Below are 18,636 nucleotides of genomic sequence, written 5' to 3'. Positions count from 1 at the left end.
TAATATATTTCTTTTTCAATTTACATTAATACTAATGGTTTATCCTGACAACATTTATCAGAATAAGAATAATAATAATTAAAAAAATAAAAATCTAAACATGTCAAATAATAAAATAAAAAATATTTTTCAGATAATAAACTGAAAAAAAGATATATTACAAATATAAAAATATATTTAAATTTAATTTTTATTATGAAGAAATATTTGTTTATTTTGGGACATATATCATTGTGTCAACGAAAACGCTCCTCCCGGCATAGAAAAAAGACAAAATGAAAAAATAAAGATTTGAAAAGCGTAAAAAGCGGGATGGGAGAACACGTGGCCCGCTATCCGTTATTCGACCGTTGCAGAAAGAAAGCTGTTGAGTGGTGTGTTAATGCAAAACAAAACGCAACGCATCACAACACAGCAGAGGGTCTGTCCATTGAAACCACTCTCCAAAATTTCTCTCTCTCTCCATCCATCCATCTATTGCACACTTCCATCATCATGGCCATCGCAACAGAGACTCAACCTCAACCTCAGCAACACAAGGTCCCTCTATCTCTCTCTTCTTTGTGTCTCAAATCTAGGGTTTTCGTATCTCGAAATTAAACTACTCCTCTTTGGGAAATTAATTAATCGGCAACAAAACTTGGTGATGGTTCTGATTGTTTTGTTGTTCGTTTTTTCAGGATTCTTCGGAGGTTTCGGGTTCAGCTGCGGAGCAACGAAGGTGGACGCTAAACGATTTCGATATCGGAAAGCCTCTCGGAAGGGGAAAATTCGGTCACGTTTATTTGGCCAGGGAGAAGACTGTGAGTTTCAGTGTGCTAATTTCTTCTCAACTAACAATAATTGTGCTAATTTCTGTTGATCTTGTATTTCTCTGATCATTGATAGTTCGTAATTGTACTAATTTCTATGGATTATTTCATTCGCTCCTTGATTTATTTGCGTTGTCCTTACAATTGCTTGGGGAAAAGTTTGCTCGCGCTATTATTGGTTGCTTTGGCAAGATTTGTATGTGATTTTCGCATTTTTTTTTTCTCATAAATTTCACATTGAGGGTTTGAGTGAGAGACTGTTTAGAGATGTGTAGCAGCTCAATTTTTCGGAATTATTGGTTTGTGACTGACAAGGTATTACAGTCTTTACTATCACTGTTCTTTCTTCTAATAAAAGATTGCATTATGCATTTTCCACAGTTAAAGCCCAAAGAGCTACTGCATGAGCAATTGATCATTTAACGTGTCTTCACCTTACAGGATTTTCAAATTGTTGGTTTTTAAGATATAAATTGGTATCATGTATTTCCTTGTTGATTTATACAAATGGTGTCTCTTCATCTTATTGTTTTCACTTGTTAATTTAATTGTGAAACTAAAATGTGGTTTTGATACAGAGTAATCATATTGTTGCTTTGAAAGTACTCTTCAAGAGCCAATTGCAACAATCCCAAGTTGTGCATCAACTTCGACGTGAAGTTGAAATACAAAGTCATCTCCGACATCCCCACATCTTGCGCCTCTATGGATACTTTTATGACCAGGTATGGTTGTTTTGATGCTGACATTGCTGAAGAGGTTTAAATTCACTGTTATTGACATTTTCTGTGAAATAACTTCTTTGCAGAAACGAGTTTATTTGATTTTAGAGTATGCACCCAAAGGTGAACTTTACAAGGAATTGCAAAAATGCAAATATTTCAGTGAAAGGCGTGCAGCTACTGTAAGTACATATCATACACTACAGCAGCATTCTTTCTTTTCCTCTCCCCATTTGCTGTTCTTTGTGGATCACAAAATTCCATACTGAGTGACAAGTTAATGTTTATTTTGTGATTGAGGCAGTATGTTGCATCATTGGCCCGAGCCCTTATATATTGCCATGGAAAGCATGTAATACATAGGGACATTAAACCAGAGAACCTGCTTATTGGTGCACAGGTGATCTCCTATACCCAGGCTGCTGTTTCTTATATGGTCCTTTTGTCTGTTATCCTCACCTTGTGCTCATTATTATGTTAACATATTTTCATTGTTAGGGTGAGTTGAAAATAGCAGACTTTGGGTGGTCAGTGCACACATTCAATCGCAGGCGGACCATGTGTGGCACACTGGATTACCTTCCTCCTGAGATGGGTATGCTTATGCCACATGAATCACTCATTCAAATATTTATGTGTTACTCTCTGCATAGGATGATGCACTACTATATTTTCTTCTAAACAATTTTGATATTTCAACAGTGGAGAGTGTGGAACATGATGCGAGTGTGGATATATGGAGCCTTGGTGTCTTGTGCTATGAGTTTCTTTACGGAGTCCCTCCTTTTGAGGCTAAAGAACATTCTGATACTTACAGGAGGTAAGCACTAAGCAGTTGAATATAAATTAGCATTAGTACCATGCACAGACTATTTGAACATTTGTAAACCCTTCGATTTTGCAGGATAATACAAGTGGATCTGAAGTTCCCTCCTAAACCAATCGTGTCCTCAGCTGCAAAGGATCTCATTAGTCAGGTATTGCGTCTTGTAGAGTTGTAGGCACTATGGTTTTTTTGACAAGTTCTCTCTCTCAAGGATTGCTTGAGTAAACTCTTTTTTCTAATTCTTTTTTAATTAACAGATGCTGGTCAAGGATTCCTCTCAGCGTCTACCATTGCACAAACTCCTTGAACACCCTTGGATTGTTCAGAATGCCGAGCCCTCCGGTGTATATAGGAGCTAGTGCACCTCATTCTTTTATTGTATTTTCTTAATCGTGGAAATCATCAAAAATAGCAGCTGCTTCTAAGTATTTGACAACATTTGGTATAGAGATGATGCAAACTATTTGAAGAAGTTAGTTGCTTGCTGGGTTAAGAGAAGATTTTATATTTGTTAAAACATGTAGCCGTTTGGTTGAGATGTCACTTGTTATTTGATTGTAATTTCCTACTACCCAAGGCAGAGCTAATTATTTTGCGGTAACTCCAAAAGGAGCCGCCCGTGTTATCATCAATATATTCTTAAATCAGGGGGTCACGACTACACACAGAAACTACTGAATTTTTATAATTAACACAGAAATAACTGATGTTACGGTGCTTTTTTGCATAGAGGCTTATATCTAATGCTAAAATTCAAGGATCTGTAAGTTATATAACACTGAAGATTAGAAGAAGGTAAAGAAAAAAGGGATCTGTAAGTTATAAGCTGAAGTATAAGATGGTAAAAAAAGTAAACTTGGCTAAGTCTGTCGAAATGAAGTACGGGTCAGGGCAGAAATTACTGTAGGGACTTTTGTCCCAAAATATGTAATTCGCCGAGGTGTCCTTGAAAGATTAAAATACAAAATTTAATCTTTGAAAGTATAAAAAGTGCGACAAATATATCAGATCATTAACTTTTTTCCGTCACCGTTAATAGAATAGCCTAAGTTGGTCATCTCTAATAATATTTTTTGACTTTTAAATATGAAAATACAAAATTTAGTTTCCGAACAAAAAAATAATTTGAAAAAATTACAATGATTACGACAAATTTTTTTAACAAACTCATAAATTAAATTGAGTCTAAAAGAAAATAGAATACTTATTTTATAAATTATAAATAATTTTTTACACTCTCATGCTCGATGAAAGGTTCAAGTAAAAAAAATGTTTATTGTAAAACATTATAATTAAATTAGATCCATGAATAATTTTTAGAAAAAATTATAATTGCAATGACACTTTTAATTTGTAAAAAACACTCACCTCCTTTGGAACGATTTTTTGAAGGTTATGATTTTTTAAATGATCAGTCAATAAAAAATAATTATGTATGATTTTAAAAAATTTAAAAATCAACAAACTTTTATTATAATTTGTAATTTGATATCATTGCATATACTAATAGACATTCATATTTTATTATGAAAATTTATAACAAAATTAAATAAATAGTGCTTGATTAAACAGAAACAATGATTTTCTTATCATTTTATAGTAAATTTTTTTTGTGTTGATATCATTTATTCAAGAGTTAACAACCAAATAATTAATTTTTTTAGTAGTTGAAGAAAAGTAAGAAGAATTCACCAAAGTAACAAAATTTTACTTTCATTTGTAATATTTTATGCATGTCTCAACCGTTAATGAAACTTAAAAATTATATAATAGAAATAGACACTTATTGGTGTGGTACATCTCTCCAAAAATTTTATCTCAATAATTATAAATTTTTCAAAATTATAATAATTAGTCACAATCTCTTATTAACGTCCGGGTATATTTGTTACATTTTTACACTTTCGAAGATTAAATTTTGTTTCATCTTTCAGTGACTCATTTGTCGACGGTGTGAAAAGACGAAAAGTAAAAAAAAATATTATAAAAAAATTTGCCCTTATGCTGACAATTAGATATGACCACGTTGTTAATCATTTTAGTGACAAATTTATCCATTCGTATCACGTAAACTATTTTATTAACGATGACGAACGGAAGTTAAGGTCGGATATATTTATCACACTTCTAGAAACTAAATTTTATATTTTCATATTTGAGGAATATATTTGTCAATAAATTAGATTAGACATTCAAAGACAAAATGACTATTTACTAATAAAGTTAAGGAATAAAACTACTAGTATTTTAAAAATTTTAGGAATTGAATCAATTTTAGCTAAATTTGCAAGGACCTAAAAGATACTTTAAATTTTATTAATTCAATCATTAAATTATCAATTGCAGTTCTTGCATTACGGAATGGAGTTGCTGCAACCGTCGTTTTGTTTTGAGTTTGGTTGATTCCATATGTATTACATTGAATACTTAGAAGGAAAGTTTGATCTTAATTAATATTAATATAAATGAATATTATTTTTTATGTGTCTTACTAATTCCCTTAAAAAAAGTAGTGCGAATTAAAAATGGATTTTTTTAAATTAAGATCATATAAAAACTCATTTAAAAATTATAAGACAACAAATTTTTACACATTTTTTTTATCAACAAATCCTAATTTGTTAGTTTGGTGGAAATTTTTTAAGCATTCTAATATTTTTTTGCCTTTTACTTCCCTGAATATTTCCCATTTTTTATTTACAATAACGCAATAATTTTTCATAAAGAAATGTTTACATTTATTTCGTCAACATATAACCGTGTTAAAAAAGGTTATAAAAAAAAAAAGAATTGTGAAAAAAGAGAGAGAAAAAAAAAGAAAGAAAAAGATTTGAAAAAGCAAAGAAAGCGGAATTGGAGGACGTATCCCGTGCCATCCGTTATTCGACCGCTCAAAAAACTAAGCCGTCGTGCCGTCTGCCGGGATTGCAAAACACAACGCAACACAGCCTCTCAACTTTCTCTCTCTCTCTCTCTCTCTCTCATGGCCATCGCAACAGAGACTCAACCTCAACTCCAACACCACACGGTTTCCATTTCCCGCTCTCTGATTTATTTGTATTGTAACCGTTGCATTCTTCAATTTTAATTTCGTTTCTTCCTTTTCTTTTGTCCTAACAAATTGGCTGAAACCTAAGAGCTTCAATTTTAAGAGCATTGTTGTTGGTCGAAGTTAAACTATCTTTTTAAGAGCATTTCACAAAAATGATTGAGACTCTTGGTAATCCATTACCAGAGAGAAAATCAGATTTTCACAAAAAGAGTTTTGCTCAAAAACTTTTATAAGATGTTTTGAAAAAAATTAACCTAAGGCCAAACCTCTGTTTCTTTTGAATTCTTGTGATCTTGACTTTGATCAAACTTGAATAACTTTCATTTTTGGCATCATCAAAACTTCATATAACATATGCTTCTACAATTGTAGCTTCTTACCTTTGCGTTCTGGAGGTATTTCCTGGCCTCTAACTCAGGAATCTTTTATCTCCTGCTACCAGAGGGAAAGTTAGTGCTATTCTTGGTTTCTTTAGCTAGATTTATGTGAGATTCTTTTCGTCCTCGTAAATTTCACATTGAGGGTTTGAATGAGAAACTGTTTAGAGGTGTAACAGCTCAAGTTTTTTTGGGGTTGTTGGTTTTACATAGTTTAGGATGAGAGCCATTGCATTGACATGACCAATGTTGATCTGTATATTTCTGAAATGGTTATGATATAGTATTGTTGTTGATTTGCACAGATAGTTTTCCTTCACCTTGTTTTCATGTGTTTATTTTATTGTGAAACTGAAATGTAATCTTCATACAGACTAGTCACATTGTTGCTTTGAAAGTACTCTTTAAGTGCCAATTGCAACAATCCCAAGTCGTGCATCAACTTCAACGTGAAGTTGAAATACAAAGTCATCTCCGACATCCCCACATCTTGCGCCTTTATGGATACTTTTATGATCAGGTATATTCCTTGTTTATGCTGAGATTGTTGAAGAGGGTTAAGTTTACTGCTATTTACATTTTCTAATGTAATAACTTCGCTGCAGAAACGAATTTATTTGATTTTAGAGTATGCACCCAAAGGTGAACTTTACAACGGAGTTGCAGAAATGCAAATATTTCAGTGAGAGGCGTGCAGCTGCTGTAAGTATATATCGTACAACAGCTCTGGTTCTTTACTCTACCTAAATACCATAGAATGTGGATTACAAAAATCCATTACTGGCTGATGTAATTTTTTTCCTCACAATTGTATCGAGATATTAAAGAAGCAAGTAAATACCGAGTTTAAAATAACATCTGACTTGAGTAAAATTGAATGTTCAGTAGCTTAGTCATGTGTGTAGGACCGGGGAAGAAGTTAACCCATCTTTGCCAGGCTACATGCTTAAGTATTCCACTTGAACATTCTTCTGAGATTGACATGCTGATGTTTATTTATTTTGTGATTAAGGCAGTATGTTGCATCATTGACCCGAGCCCTTATATATTGCCATAGAAAGTATGTAGTACATAGGGATATTAAACCAGAGAATCTTCTTAATGGTGCACTGATGATCTACTATACCCGGGCTGCTGCTTCTTATATTGCCCTTTTGTTGTTCTCGTTGTATTCAAATTATGTCGACATCTTTTCATTGTTAGGGTGAACTGAAAATAGCAGACTTTGGCTGGTTGGTGCACACATTCGCAGGCGAACCATGTGTGGCACACTGGATTATCTTCCACCTGAGATGCGTATGCTTATGTGACATGGACCACTTTCAAAATACTTCTTGTTATTCTCTCCATAGAAAAAGGCACTACTATATATTTCTTCTAAACACTTTTGAGGTTTCAACAGTTGTGAGTGCAGAACATGATGCGAGTGTGGATATATGGAGCCTTGGTGTCCTGTGCTTTGAGTTTCTTTATGGAGTCCCTCCTTTTGAGGCTAAAGAGCATTCTGATACTTACAGGAGATAAGCACTAAGCAGTTGAATATTAGCATTGGTATCATGGACAGACGAAACAATTTGAAAGTACTAGGGTGCTAGTGCTACTGAATCTACTGTACTCCATGCTACTTTCCGTGTTTGGTGCCTTTTTTAATAAACTACAAACTATTTATAAACATTCAATATAAATTTGCAGGATAATACAAGTGGATCTGAAGTTCCCTTCTAAACCAATTGTATCTTCCTCTGCAAAGGATCTCATTAGCCAGGTTTTGCGTCTTGTAACACTTTTTTTTTTGTCAAGTTCTCTCTCTCAAGGATAGCCTATGATGAGATACTTGTTCAAACATTTGACTGAGAAACTCTTTCCTTTATTTATTATTTTTATTAACAGATGCTGGTCAAGAGTTCCTCTCAACGTCTACCATTGCACAAACTCCTTGAACACCCTTGGATTGTTCAGAATGCCGAGCCCTCCGGCGTATACAGGGGCTAGTGTACCTCATAATCTTTTTTTGTATTTGTTAGAAAAACTACGCAAATGTTTTTATATAATCAAATTTGTGAAAAATAAAATAAATGCGAAATAATAAGACATAATTGATAATGAAGTTTGACTAATTATGCTTATATCTAAGGATTGCTGCTAGATCTTTTAATGAAAAGAAAAATATACAAAGTGTTACTTACAACCCACAAAATTACACCCAAAATGAGATTTTTTTTCCTCTCATTGAAGCTTCTCTCTAACAGTATTTTGTTTGATTTAGAGAAGAAAGTAAAAGGAAAGGAAATATAATAAAAAAAGAAAATCATTTTTGAATTGTTTAATAACAAAGAAAATAAAAGGGAAAAAAATTAAAATGTGTTACAAAATTAAGAGAAGAAAAATATTGTATCCAAAATGACATAAACACCCTGAAAAAATGAACCGTAATACGTAGAAAATCTGAAAATGTCATTTTTGTAATAAAAAAGACTAAAATGACATCTACATATTTTGTTCATTTTTTTCTACTTTTTTCTCTCCCACTTGAGAAGATACAGATCAGCAAAACAAAAAAATATCTCTCTACTTTTGCTATTTAAACTTTTCTTTCGTCCCTCGTTATTAGATAAACCAAATGAGGGAAAACAAACATAATAAGTTTTCTTTACTTTCTATTCTCTTTTCTCACATCAGCCAAAGCATACCTAAGCCTCTCTCACTCGTAGAGATATTTTATTCCCGTGTACACACATAACATAAATAAATGAGTATTATTTTAAAAAATAAATGAGAATTATTTTTTTTAAATATAAATATTTTAGTGTAAAAGAAGGAAAAAAAAGTAATTACAATATGAATATGGATCAACTTGAGAACCACTTTTGAAGAGGAATATATTGGGAAAATGATCACACACGCTGCATAATGTAGACTATTTGAGAACCACTTTTGAAGAAGTGAGATTAAAGGGAAGAAAAAAGGAAACGGAACATTGTTTATTTATACCTTGTTCCAGCAAAACTGCCTATAAAAACTCAAGTCACAACCAAAAACATAGAACAATAACCAGATAAAGTAGTTGTACCTTCAAGCACCTCATAAATAATTCCGTTCCATTCTTAATGACCCAGGTTAAAATTCAGCAATCTTCTGAGTACAACAATCACGCAAGACGGTAGTAGGTCTTTATAAAGAAAGACGTACCAACTTGCAAAACATGGAAAAGGACAAAAAGAACAGCTCCCAATACTCCAGGCTTTGGAGGTTGTAGGGCTTGAGTCAAAAAGATAAAACATGTCCCCAAATACAGTTGTAGATGAACAAGTCTAAATCTAATTTTGTGTCTTGATACCATTGTCTGTGTGGTTTCCTGATTCTTGTTCATCTTTGGGAGGTTGTTCTTTCTCGGCATCACCAACATCATTGCAATTGTTCTCTTCCAACAATTGTGTCGGAGATTCTGCTTTCTTGGCTTCTTCTAAATCTTTAGGGCTCAAAAAGCTAGGCTGGTTGGTTGAAGAAAGGAGTCTTGCCCACATTCTGTCAGTAATCACAACCTTGTTCTGCCTCTCATTGATTCTCTGGGTATCAAAATTTGAACATAAATTCTCAATTGTGAAGAACAATTCTGATCTTGGGAAAATACAAACCATCAATATAAAATTGGAGAAGCAATAAAAAATAAATAGGCATGTTCATATGCACGGGGTGCGGTGAAGCAAAAAACAAACTTCATGTACATATGGTAAAAATATCATTCTTCCCTCAAAATGATAGTAGCTAAGTAGCAAATGTCTCTGCATTTTTTTCCTAGACTGTAGGTATTATCCATAGGGGAGAAAATCCTATACGAGATCAGAACATTCACAGTATGGTGGGACTAGCTCGTCCTATATTTTTTTTCCCATACAGATCAAATTCAAGATCTTACTTGGGGGGAATTAAGCTTGTACTACTTTTAAGTCGACCACCCCTTGATATAAAACAAGAATAGAAAATTATTGTACCCAAATAAAAAAAGAGCAACACATTATATTTATTAAACAGTTCAGAATTTGGGTAATGATATGTAGAAACTAACAATGAATGGAATATAAGTCTGTCTGCCATTGACCAGTCCAACTGTAAATCCAGTATACCCTGCCATTGCACCATGGACTGCACTCTGAGCAAGAAGTGTACAGTAGACATTGTCTGATGCATTGCTTGGAATTGCCCGAATCATGTAAGTTGGATCTGGCAGATACAATAACAACAAAGTCTTATCCCACTAGGCAGATAACTCAATTAAAATGAGATAATTGTCAGTCAAATTTTAAAAAACCTTTCAAATCCGAAATAAAAATGAAAGACTAAGTAAGAAATAAATAGGTCAAAAAGGAAGAGGAGAATGCTGTAAGAGAAACTGACCTATATATTTAAGATTGATGGGCATTTTATCCTTCCTTGCAAAGTGATCCTATTACAGCATGAAAAATATTAATTAAAAGGGAGAGAGGAAGAAAATTGCACAAAAAGATTTTTCTAATTAGAAAGACCCTAACACACGGACATGTATACATATATATATATATATATATATATATATATATATATATATATATATATATATATAACTGGATAAACAATATACTAGTATACAACTATATACAAGTATGCCCATCTAGCCATTGGCTAAGATGGAGAGGAGTATGATAAATGGTGAGTTTTTACTGATAGGCAAGGATATGTGCAGAGGAAGAAAATCCGGAGAAACTCACCCCAAAATGTTTCATCAAATGACACTTACAAAATTTTCTTAACTATTTTCATATTTTCTAACAGTTAAATAGTTAAAAAATGTTTTTAGCACTCAGCCCCAGGTGAAGTTCAGAATGTTATGGGCGTCTATCTTAAGGGAGTGAATAGCCCCATAAAGTTTGAAATTAATGAAAAGAATATTGTTAGGTAGCTCACATTATACTACACGAGTCCTTCATTCCTCTTAAAGATGTATAACTAGGCAAGTAGAATTATACTACACAAATTTCTGAGGAAAAGAAGAATTATGTTTTAAGAACCATCTCTTGTACAACAATACCTTAATCTTGTGAGATATCCATAAACCAACATCTTGAAGTAATTTGTTTCCAGAAGCATCCTTCTGATCCATGGCTTGCATGCTTTCTGTAAGAAGATCTTGTCCTGCTCCCTCGGCTATGACTATGACCATATGTCCATTTTCTTTCAGCCTTTTCTCAATAAATTCAAAAAGTCCACCCTTTCCTTCAAGGTAGAAGGGTGACTCTGGAATCAAGCAACAGTCCACATCTCTGCTAGCAAGAGTGGCATACATTGCAATAAAACCTGCAGTCATAGTATTCATCATAACACAGGAAAAGAAAAAGATCCAGATCCTCAAAAGCAACTGGTGCACTTAGACGATAAAATACACTTACAATTGTTAATTAAAAAATCAACAGTTGAGCATTTTGATAAAATAAACATATAAAAACTCTGTAGTTACAATCTTAATCATTGATTTCCTAATCAAAGGTTATTAGTGCACTTAATCCTCCAAATTACACTTCCCTCACTTTAGAGGAGTTAACTCCAGAACACAGAAGCCCGATTGAAGAGAGCTAAAAGTGAAACATAAAAGGGTTTCAATCATCTGAATTAGATGCCTAAAAGATATCAAGCAAATGCAAAGTATGCATACCACTGTAACGTCCCATTAGCTTTACAACACCAATGCCATTCTCAATACTTTCAGCTTCAACATGAGCTGCATTAATGGCACGTTGAGCCTCCTCAACCGCAGTATCAAAACCAAAAGATTTGTCAATAACCTAAAGAAAAAGAAGGCAATCCGAACATGAAGTTTCTTCATAGATAACCAACACTTCAAATGTATTTTAATGATAAGATTAGAGTTCCAGGGAGGAACAAAAAATATGACATTGTGAACAAGCATACCGGGATGTCATTGTCTATGGTTTTAGGAATTCCAGCAATTGCTACTTTCAGACCCCGCCGTCTAACTTCCTGTATGATGATAACCAAAATCTATTCAGAATGCTTACTTCATATATTAAAAGACACCAAGAATGATAACAGGTTGATCAGCCAGTTATAAAATTTATGCTACCAAGTTTCTTTTAGTAAAATCATGCGCTCCTAGCCATCCCTTGAAATTACCATCAAGCTTGAGCCTAACTGTAAAAGGTAGTACTGCACCATGCAAACTACATTTCGAAACCAACATAGTTTAAGGTATTAAGATACTATTGAATTTGCACTTGAAGACATGGATCAACTTTGCTACTGAAACCACATTTACACTTGACATATAAATTATCATCTTTTGTGCTGTTTTTGGAAAGAAGAAAAGAAAAGGGCCATCAAGTAAGAGCAGAAATATGCATACATAATTAAAAAAAAAATACAGTTCCCAAAAGATACCAATTAACAACTTTGCTCAAACTTGGAAAAATAGAAGGCATAAATGTGAGACTTGTCAGTAATTATTAATAATCTATAATATATCATTTGAAATGATTTTATCTGCACTATCTCTTTGCGCGGGTTAGCAATTAGAGTGAACATGTGGAAGTTTATGAATTGTTAATTGAGATGCAGAAGGCAAATTAAATTTGGAGCACCTGATTAGTTGGTTTCATTAAAACAATCAAGAAATTCAACAAAAAAACAAAAATAAACTACACAAATATGAGGATTTGTAATCTTAAAAAGGTATATATTAAACATATTTCTTCTTGAATGAAATGATATTCTTATTTTTCTTATTGTAGAAGTAAGAAACATTACATAATTAAAAACTTTGAATTGCTATACCTCGTAAATCACAGTCGCTCCTCTCTGTGTTCCATCTCCTCCAATAATATAAACCTGTAACCATAACCCAAGCAATGAAAACCCATGCGATGACAATAACCTACTTAGGTTTTAAGTACATGGATATAACAAAACTCTAATTTATGATTCCCGCATTCATCATCATCAGAAACTTCATTATAATACAGCTGACACATGGTAAACCTGATTAATTCCTCGATCCTGGATGCTGTCAACTATCTTGCCAGTATCATGCCCCCCTCGTGATGTCCCAAGAATCGTACCCCCACGCTTATGGATATCATTGACCACCTTAGGTGTTAAAGTAATGGTGTTTTTGGAATAAAAGCCTCTATAACCACCCTGTGTAATATTAGATACAATATAGTGGTGAAGACAATGGATAAAGAAGTGCAACTCAGGTTAAAAGACCAACAGGAAAAAACAAAAAAAGTGAAAAGTAAATTGTCTTCAAGAAATCCAAAAGTTTGTTCAGTTTAACAGGTATTGATAGGAAGTTCTCTTTAAACACCTGCATTTACTTGCTAGAATTCGTCGCATGGGTTATCAAGATTCCCAAATGAGCATTGATTGTTTTGTTGCAAGAAATTTCAAAACATAGTAATCAGATTTTCACTCACAACAACACAAAGTTAATTTACATATCTAATGAGATAAAGAAAAACCAAGCAGCTATAAGAACTAGAACTTGCTTGAAAGTTGAAACAAACATTAAAATGCTCGTAAAGACAATTAGATGTTTCCAAAAACATTTAACTACAACTAGTTTGGATAAACTTCTTAATAAACACTTAAGGGAGAAGAAAATAGAATGAATTGGTGAGATAAAATGAATTAAACTTCCAGCGTGAGTTTAAATTAATTTGTGTACCTTAACTTTTTTCTTAAGACTTTTCGTTTAACTTCTCCATAAGCACTTATAAATTAAAGAGTTTGGTATTCTTCCCTTAGAAAAGTCTTAACAAAAGCTCCCATTAGATAGAAGCTAATTCAAATTGGCCTTTAGTTCAAGAGGTTGCAACTTACACAACATTTAAGTGTACTCTGCAATGCCTCTCAAAAAGGAAATATGGAATAAATCCAAATCAAGAGTATAACTCCAGTATCCAGTGATTATCCAAGGGTGTGTACAAAATTGGAGTCCATTTGACTGGTTGTCCGGCGGACTACCATACACTTTGATTTACGAGAATACAATAAGGCATGCACACACAAAGAAGTCAGGGACAGAGAAGCACATCAGAGCAATGCCAGCTTTCTTTCCTAAATCCTAATACAAATCACAGGTTATATAATCCAGATAAAAAGATAATGCAATAACATACAACAAAAGAGAATTTACTCACTCACATCTATGCCAAGGACTTTGTTAACACCATACATGTAGGAAAGACCACAGACAATTTCCCTTATGACAGTGTTGAGGCCAGGGCAGAGTCCACCACACGTGACAATGCATGCATGCACTTCATCCGATTTAAAGTATACCTGAACAGCATATGATTAGGTGTTGGTGAGTTGATACAAAATTAATTATACATTTTTAATATTCTTAATTCTTAATAATATATAATATACGCACAGACAAACAAGGGAAATGACCTTTTGCCGAGGCCCTGCACGTCGAAAATGTACACCTCTTGGACTATCCTTGTGAACAACAACCTATTGAAAAGCCAAACGAAAGTATAAACGCCAGTGCACCTTGTTATTGCTGAATTGCTGAGATTCAGGTCATGTTTGATTATCTTCTTACTTCTTTGTTTTCAAAACTGTTATGTGAGACAAATTTACACAGCTCGACACTTAATTTTTATTTTTAATCCAAAATCTATTAATTTTGTAAATTGTTTCCAAAAACAAGTGTTTTAAAATCCAAAAAAAATAGGAACAGCTGGTAGATGTTTTCTTATACTCTTCTGTTTTCTTCAAGTGCTATATTCAAGTGTTCAGGGAACAAGCATTTAGAAATCGGAAATGTGTTCAGAGAACAAACACTTTCAAATGTATTTAAGGGTCAAACAAATTTTAGAAAAAACAGAACAACTATTTTTTAGGACAGTAAACAAGATCTCAGTTTATTATTCCCATCACTGAGAATCAATTAAGTATCAGAAATCATAAAAAAGTGCTTCAAGTTCCCCCGCAAATCGAACAAATCGATAATACAGAAATTCAATAGCAAAGTCGTCGTAGACACTTAATAGATCGGGTAAACGCAAAAGAATACATAGCAAAAGCGTTTGAGATTGATGAACTGGAGAACTAAATACACAAACAGGTCACTAGCGTAAGTAGAAACACATAGAACCTTCTGAGGAACAGTGTCGTCCATGTGCACGAAATACTGCCTGACGATGCAAAACACAGAAAAATCAACGTTTCGAACAGAACACATTCCGTTCTCAGATCAAAATCACATAAATAAACCGATTAACTTACTTAACAACCGAGTAAGCAGGATTGGATCGAAGCGGATTCGGATATGTCTGCAAAAAAAAAAAAGTAGTACACAAACGATCCGCAAGTGAATGCGTCAATGCAATGCAGTTCGCATATGTAATCGAAGAACTCCTAAAGAGAGAGAGAGAGAGAGAAAATACAGGAAGATTTGGAATATAGTCGGCGAAGTGAGGAACGTCTTCAAGTATGTAACCAGCATCGCCATGTACGATCTTCATCTGCGAATCGGAATCGTTGGACGCCATTGCTCTTCTTCTCTACAGAATCTTCGTAACTTCGCTGTTTATTATTTATTTTTTTTCCCTTTTATAGACTTTGTTTTAGGATTCTGAAGTGAACGACGAAAAAGATAGAAAATAAGTGGAATTAGTATGAAAATGAAAAGAACGCTTATCGATTAGTTTAGTTTCAACGAGAATCTTAGTGCTGACATGTCACGATGGATCTGGACCGTCCGTGTGTATGATCGTGGAGATGGACGGTCGAGATTGAATCTCTTTGTAGAATTTGAGTTGTGTGTGCGCGAAGAGAATGATGCTTCTGGAATCCAGAGGACTCGGTTTAACCAGGATGCGGTGTTCACAGAAAACCGGTGGGCGCGGTTTTACCGGATACTATTAGATCTAAAGTGTTGACACCACCGCTGTTTTGGACTTCCACTTTTCCACTTTTTACTTGTATAAGGCTGTATACAGTATTTATTTCCTTGCTTTACAAGCGGATAAATTTTTTAGTACAATAAATATAGGAAGGAAACAAAATTCTCCCTATTTGTTATGAAATAATAAGCCAATTAATCTCTGATATATTTTATTTTTATTAAAATATAATTTCATCCTCAACCAATATTATATTTAATCCAATATTTAATCCTATCAAATGAAATAGAGAATATCTATTTCTCTGTGTGCAAAAATTTCTATTGATGAGTAAAAATACATATATATTTACTCTCTTAGTGCTTCCTTTATCTATGTGCTATAACTTTTATCATTCCCACAAATTACATTCCAGTGCCAATTTCATTTACCGTCTAATGTTGCTCACAATATTTTTCTTTTCTTTTTATCCAGTGATCCTACTCTAATAGATAACTCTTGCTCCAGTGGCGCAACATGACAATTTTCATATACACCAGATATACTATAAGCATATTTTAATAATTATTATATATATTTTTAGAAAAAATGTCAAACATATTCATGTTTTAATTATTCCTGTGTATATAAAAAAATTTACAACCATATTTAATAGTTAACCAAATATTTTTTTAGAATATACTTAGGAATAATATTATGGGACTAAAAAATATCCATAAATCAAAATCCCCCTATGTTTAAAAAAGCGAATTATTTAAAAGGATTGTGTTTCTTTTGAACATTTATATTTATAAATATAATTTTGATGTATTATTTTCTTATAAGTTAAATTAATTTGTACATCTTTATGATTTCATTAAATTTATAATTAATCATTGTAATTTAAATTTTTTGATTAACTTTTAAGTAATTTTCAAATATATTGTTGAGACGTTATTTTTATGTCATATATTTTTTTATTTAATTTAAATATAAGACCAAAAAAGTAATGTACAGGGAAGAGAACTTTGTTACTTATGTTTTGGCTAAGAAAGGGACCGTTGGAAATTCACCTCTCATAGTTTGGCAATCTTGTCTGCATGATTCGCGTCACATTTTGATGCCTGACTCTGTGGGCGTTGTAAATCTTAGGAGGAGCACTCTGTTTTTTTCTTCTCTTTTCTTTGTTTTCCTAATGTTTTTAAATTTCAGATGTATAAAAAAATACTTATAATATAAATGATAAATAATTTTGTTCCTTTTATTATGTTTGCATTAGTGGTAATAGAGGGTGAGATGGAGAAAAATAGAATACAAGATAAACTTATTTCATTGTTTAGTTTATAAAAGTAGGAACAAAACATAGAAAGAAGATGGATCACGATATTTCAATTCACTGCTTAATCCCAATTTTCTTTTCCTTAGATTTGGTGTGCACTTGCCAAATATAAAGCATTCAGATTATAAATTGATTATTTTATCTTTGTAAATTGTAACATAATCATTAACCTCTTAAGGATTATATATTAGCAATAAGGATAATGTGAGAATTAAAAAGTTATTACTCATTTTGACACTTTTTTTTCACTTCTCTAAACAATGGAATGAAAACCTATTTCCTTTTCGTTTTAAAATATTCAAATAATTGAATGACATTTTTCATTTCATTTTATTTCAGTTCACCTTATTCTATTATATTTTGATCCGTTGTATTTCATTTTACACCATTAATTCAGACACAACCTTAAGGATCAAAGCATAATCGACCCTAGTTAAGCCTTGTTTGAAAGAAAGATGAGCCAAGGCTCATCATGACTAAAAGGGACCCAAAATATTTTTTAAAAATGTATATAAATATGTAGAAAAAAGTTCTATATCATTTTGTATTATTTTATAAGTAAATTGAAATCACTGTTTCGTTTTATTACTCTTTTTCTATTCAAATTAAAATATTACATGTCATTAAAAAGTATCATTCTTTGTTTGTCAGTTTCTTTTTTCTTTCTTCTCATGTCTTTTTGTTGTGTTTATGAATCAATGTTTAAAAATTTCAATTAAAAAGTCCAGTGTTATAATCTATATAATTATATTCTAATTTCATTTTTATTAATTGGTAAACAATTATGGCTCACGATAAAAAAGATCCAGCGTTATCATGCTTACTCTAGCTTCAAAATTAGTATCTCAAATTATTTATTGTGATACTTTTTTTATGCTATTTATACTTATTTTTAATTGTTAGATGATTATGCAAAACTAAAATTTATTTCATATGTAATTTACATATTGAATTAGAAAAAATGTGATTTATATAAGTTTGGTTTTAATTGCACTTGGTGTTCCACTTTCATGCTTCCATGCTCCACAACCACGGTCCCCGTGTTCTTACTGTGCTCTTTAAAGCGAGAGCCAACAAAATGAAAAGTATCCATTTGACCTTATTTAATTCCTTGAGGGCAAGGTCCATGTCTGAAATCCATTTTAACGAAGGAGAGCTTAGTTTTATCTAATGTAAATTAACTTCACACTTGTCTCAAATCACTTGAAATATTTCACTATGATGTAATTTTAAATTATATGTATTATAAATTTATTGACTATTGAAATAATTTTAAAAATGAATTTTTATTGATCAACAATATAATTTTTTTACACTAATGATACACAATAGTTAAACTTTACACATACTCGGTTTGTCAAAGCAAGTTAGAAGATCAAAAGAGAAAACATGTATGGTGCTTGAATTTCATTAAAAAGAAAAAAATCTTAAAATTAATGAATTAATATTATATTATTTCCTTTTTAAATGAAAATGTTTTCACATTAATTAATAGAGTAAATAATGTATGTATATTCTTCAACAAAAAATGTATGTATTGATAAGGTAAATAATTTTTACAATGTTATTTAATTATAAGTAGTCGCACACACGTGTGTGCATATATATATATATATTAAATTTA

General features: G+C 32.3%; 2 protein-coding genes and 1 pseudogene across 2 annotated transcripts; 2 read left to right on the top strand and 1 right to left on the bottom strand.

Moving 5' to 3' along the window:
• Window positions 1-406: 406 nt before the first annotated feature.
• LOC100803678 (serine/threonine-protein kinase Aurora-1-like) lies at window positions 407-3,016 on the top strand. Its single transcript, NM_001255322.3, has 9 exons — window positions 407-540; window positions 681-803; window positions 1,391-1,537; window positions 1,621-1,716; window positions 1,839-1,934; window positions 2,033-2,129; window positions 2,237-2,354; window positions 2,439-2,511; window positions 2,618-3,016. The coding sequence occupies exons 1-9, from the start codon at window positions 496-498 to the stop codon at window positions 2,717-2,719; spliced, it is 897 nt and encodes a 298-aa protein (NP_001242251.2). The 5' UTR covers window positions 407-495; the 3' UTR covers window positions 2,720-3,016.
• A 2,032-nt stretch (window positions 3,017-5,048) lies between these two features.
• LOC100783011 (serine/threonine-protein kinase Aurora-2-like) lies at window positions 5,049-9,111 on the top strand (annotated as a pseudogene).
• On the bottom strand, window positions 8,874-15,706 carry LOC100803139 (ATP-dependent 6-phosphofructokinase 6). The gene is made up of 14 exons (XM_041016363.1): window positions 15,527-15,706; window positions 15,236-15,423; window positions 15,075-15,121; window positions 14,944-14,983; window positions 14,235-14,297; window positions 13,983-14,120; window positions 12,816-12,974; window positions 12,612-12,665; window positions 11,733-11,801; window positions 11,476-11,605; window positions 10,855-11,120; window positions 10,185-10,233; window positions 9,856-10,010; window positions 8,874-9,355 (listed from the first exon to the last, which is right to left on the bottom strand). The coding sequence occupies exons 2-14, from the start codon at window positions 15,338-15,340 to the stop codon at window positions 9,107-9,109; spliced, it is 1,524 nt and encodes a 507-aa protein (XP_040872297.1). The 5' UTR covers window positions 15,341-15,423; window positions 15,527-15,706; the 3' UTR covers window positions 8,874-9,106.
• Window positions 15,707-18,636: the final 2,930 nt, after the last annotated feature.

This window comes from Glycine max, chromosome 6 (assembly GCF_000004515.6).
Source record: "Glycine max cultivar Williams 82 chromosome 6, Glycine_max_v4.0, whole genome shotgun sequence".
NCBI lineage: Eukaryota > Viridiplantae > Streptophyta > Magnoliopsida > Fabales > Fabaceae > Glycine > Glycine max.
This window is presented reverse-complemented; position numbering and strand designations above follow the sequence as displayed.

Excerpts from the sequence above, each read along its gene's own strand:
- LOC100803139 (XM_041016363.1), bottom strand. The coding sequence starts at position 15,340 with ATGGCGTCCAACGATTCCGATTCGCAGATGAAGATCGTACATGGCGAT. Across the intron at positions 14,121-14,234 it reads GTGCAGGGCCTCGGCAAAAG|GTATACTTTAAATCGGATGA; the intron begins GTCATTTCCCTT and ends TATGCTGTTCAG. Across the intron at positions 9,356-9,855 it reads AGACTTATATTCCATTCATT|AGAATCAATGAGAGGCAGAA; the intron begins GTTAGTTTCTAC and ends TTTGATACCCAG.
- LOC100803678 (NM_001255322.3), top strand. The coding sequence starts at position 496 with ATGGCCATCGCAACAGAGACTCAACCTCAACCTCAGCAACACAAG. Across the intron at positions 804-1,390 it reads ATTTGGCCAGGGAGAAGACT|AGTAATCATATTGTTGCTTT; the intron begins GTGAGTTTCAGT and ends GTTTTGATACAG. Across the intron at positions 1,717-1,838 it reads GTGAAAGGCGTGCAGCTACT|TATGTTGCATCATTGGCCCG; the intron begins GTAAGTACATAT and ends TGATTGAGGCAG.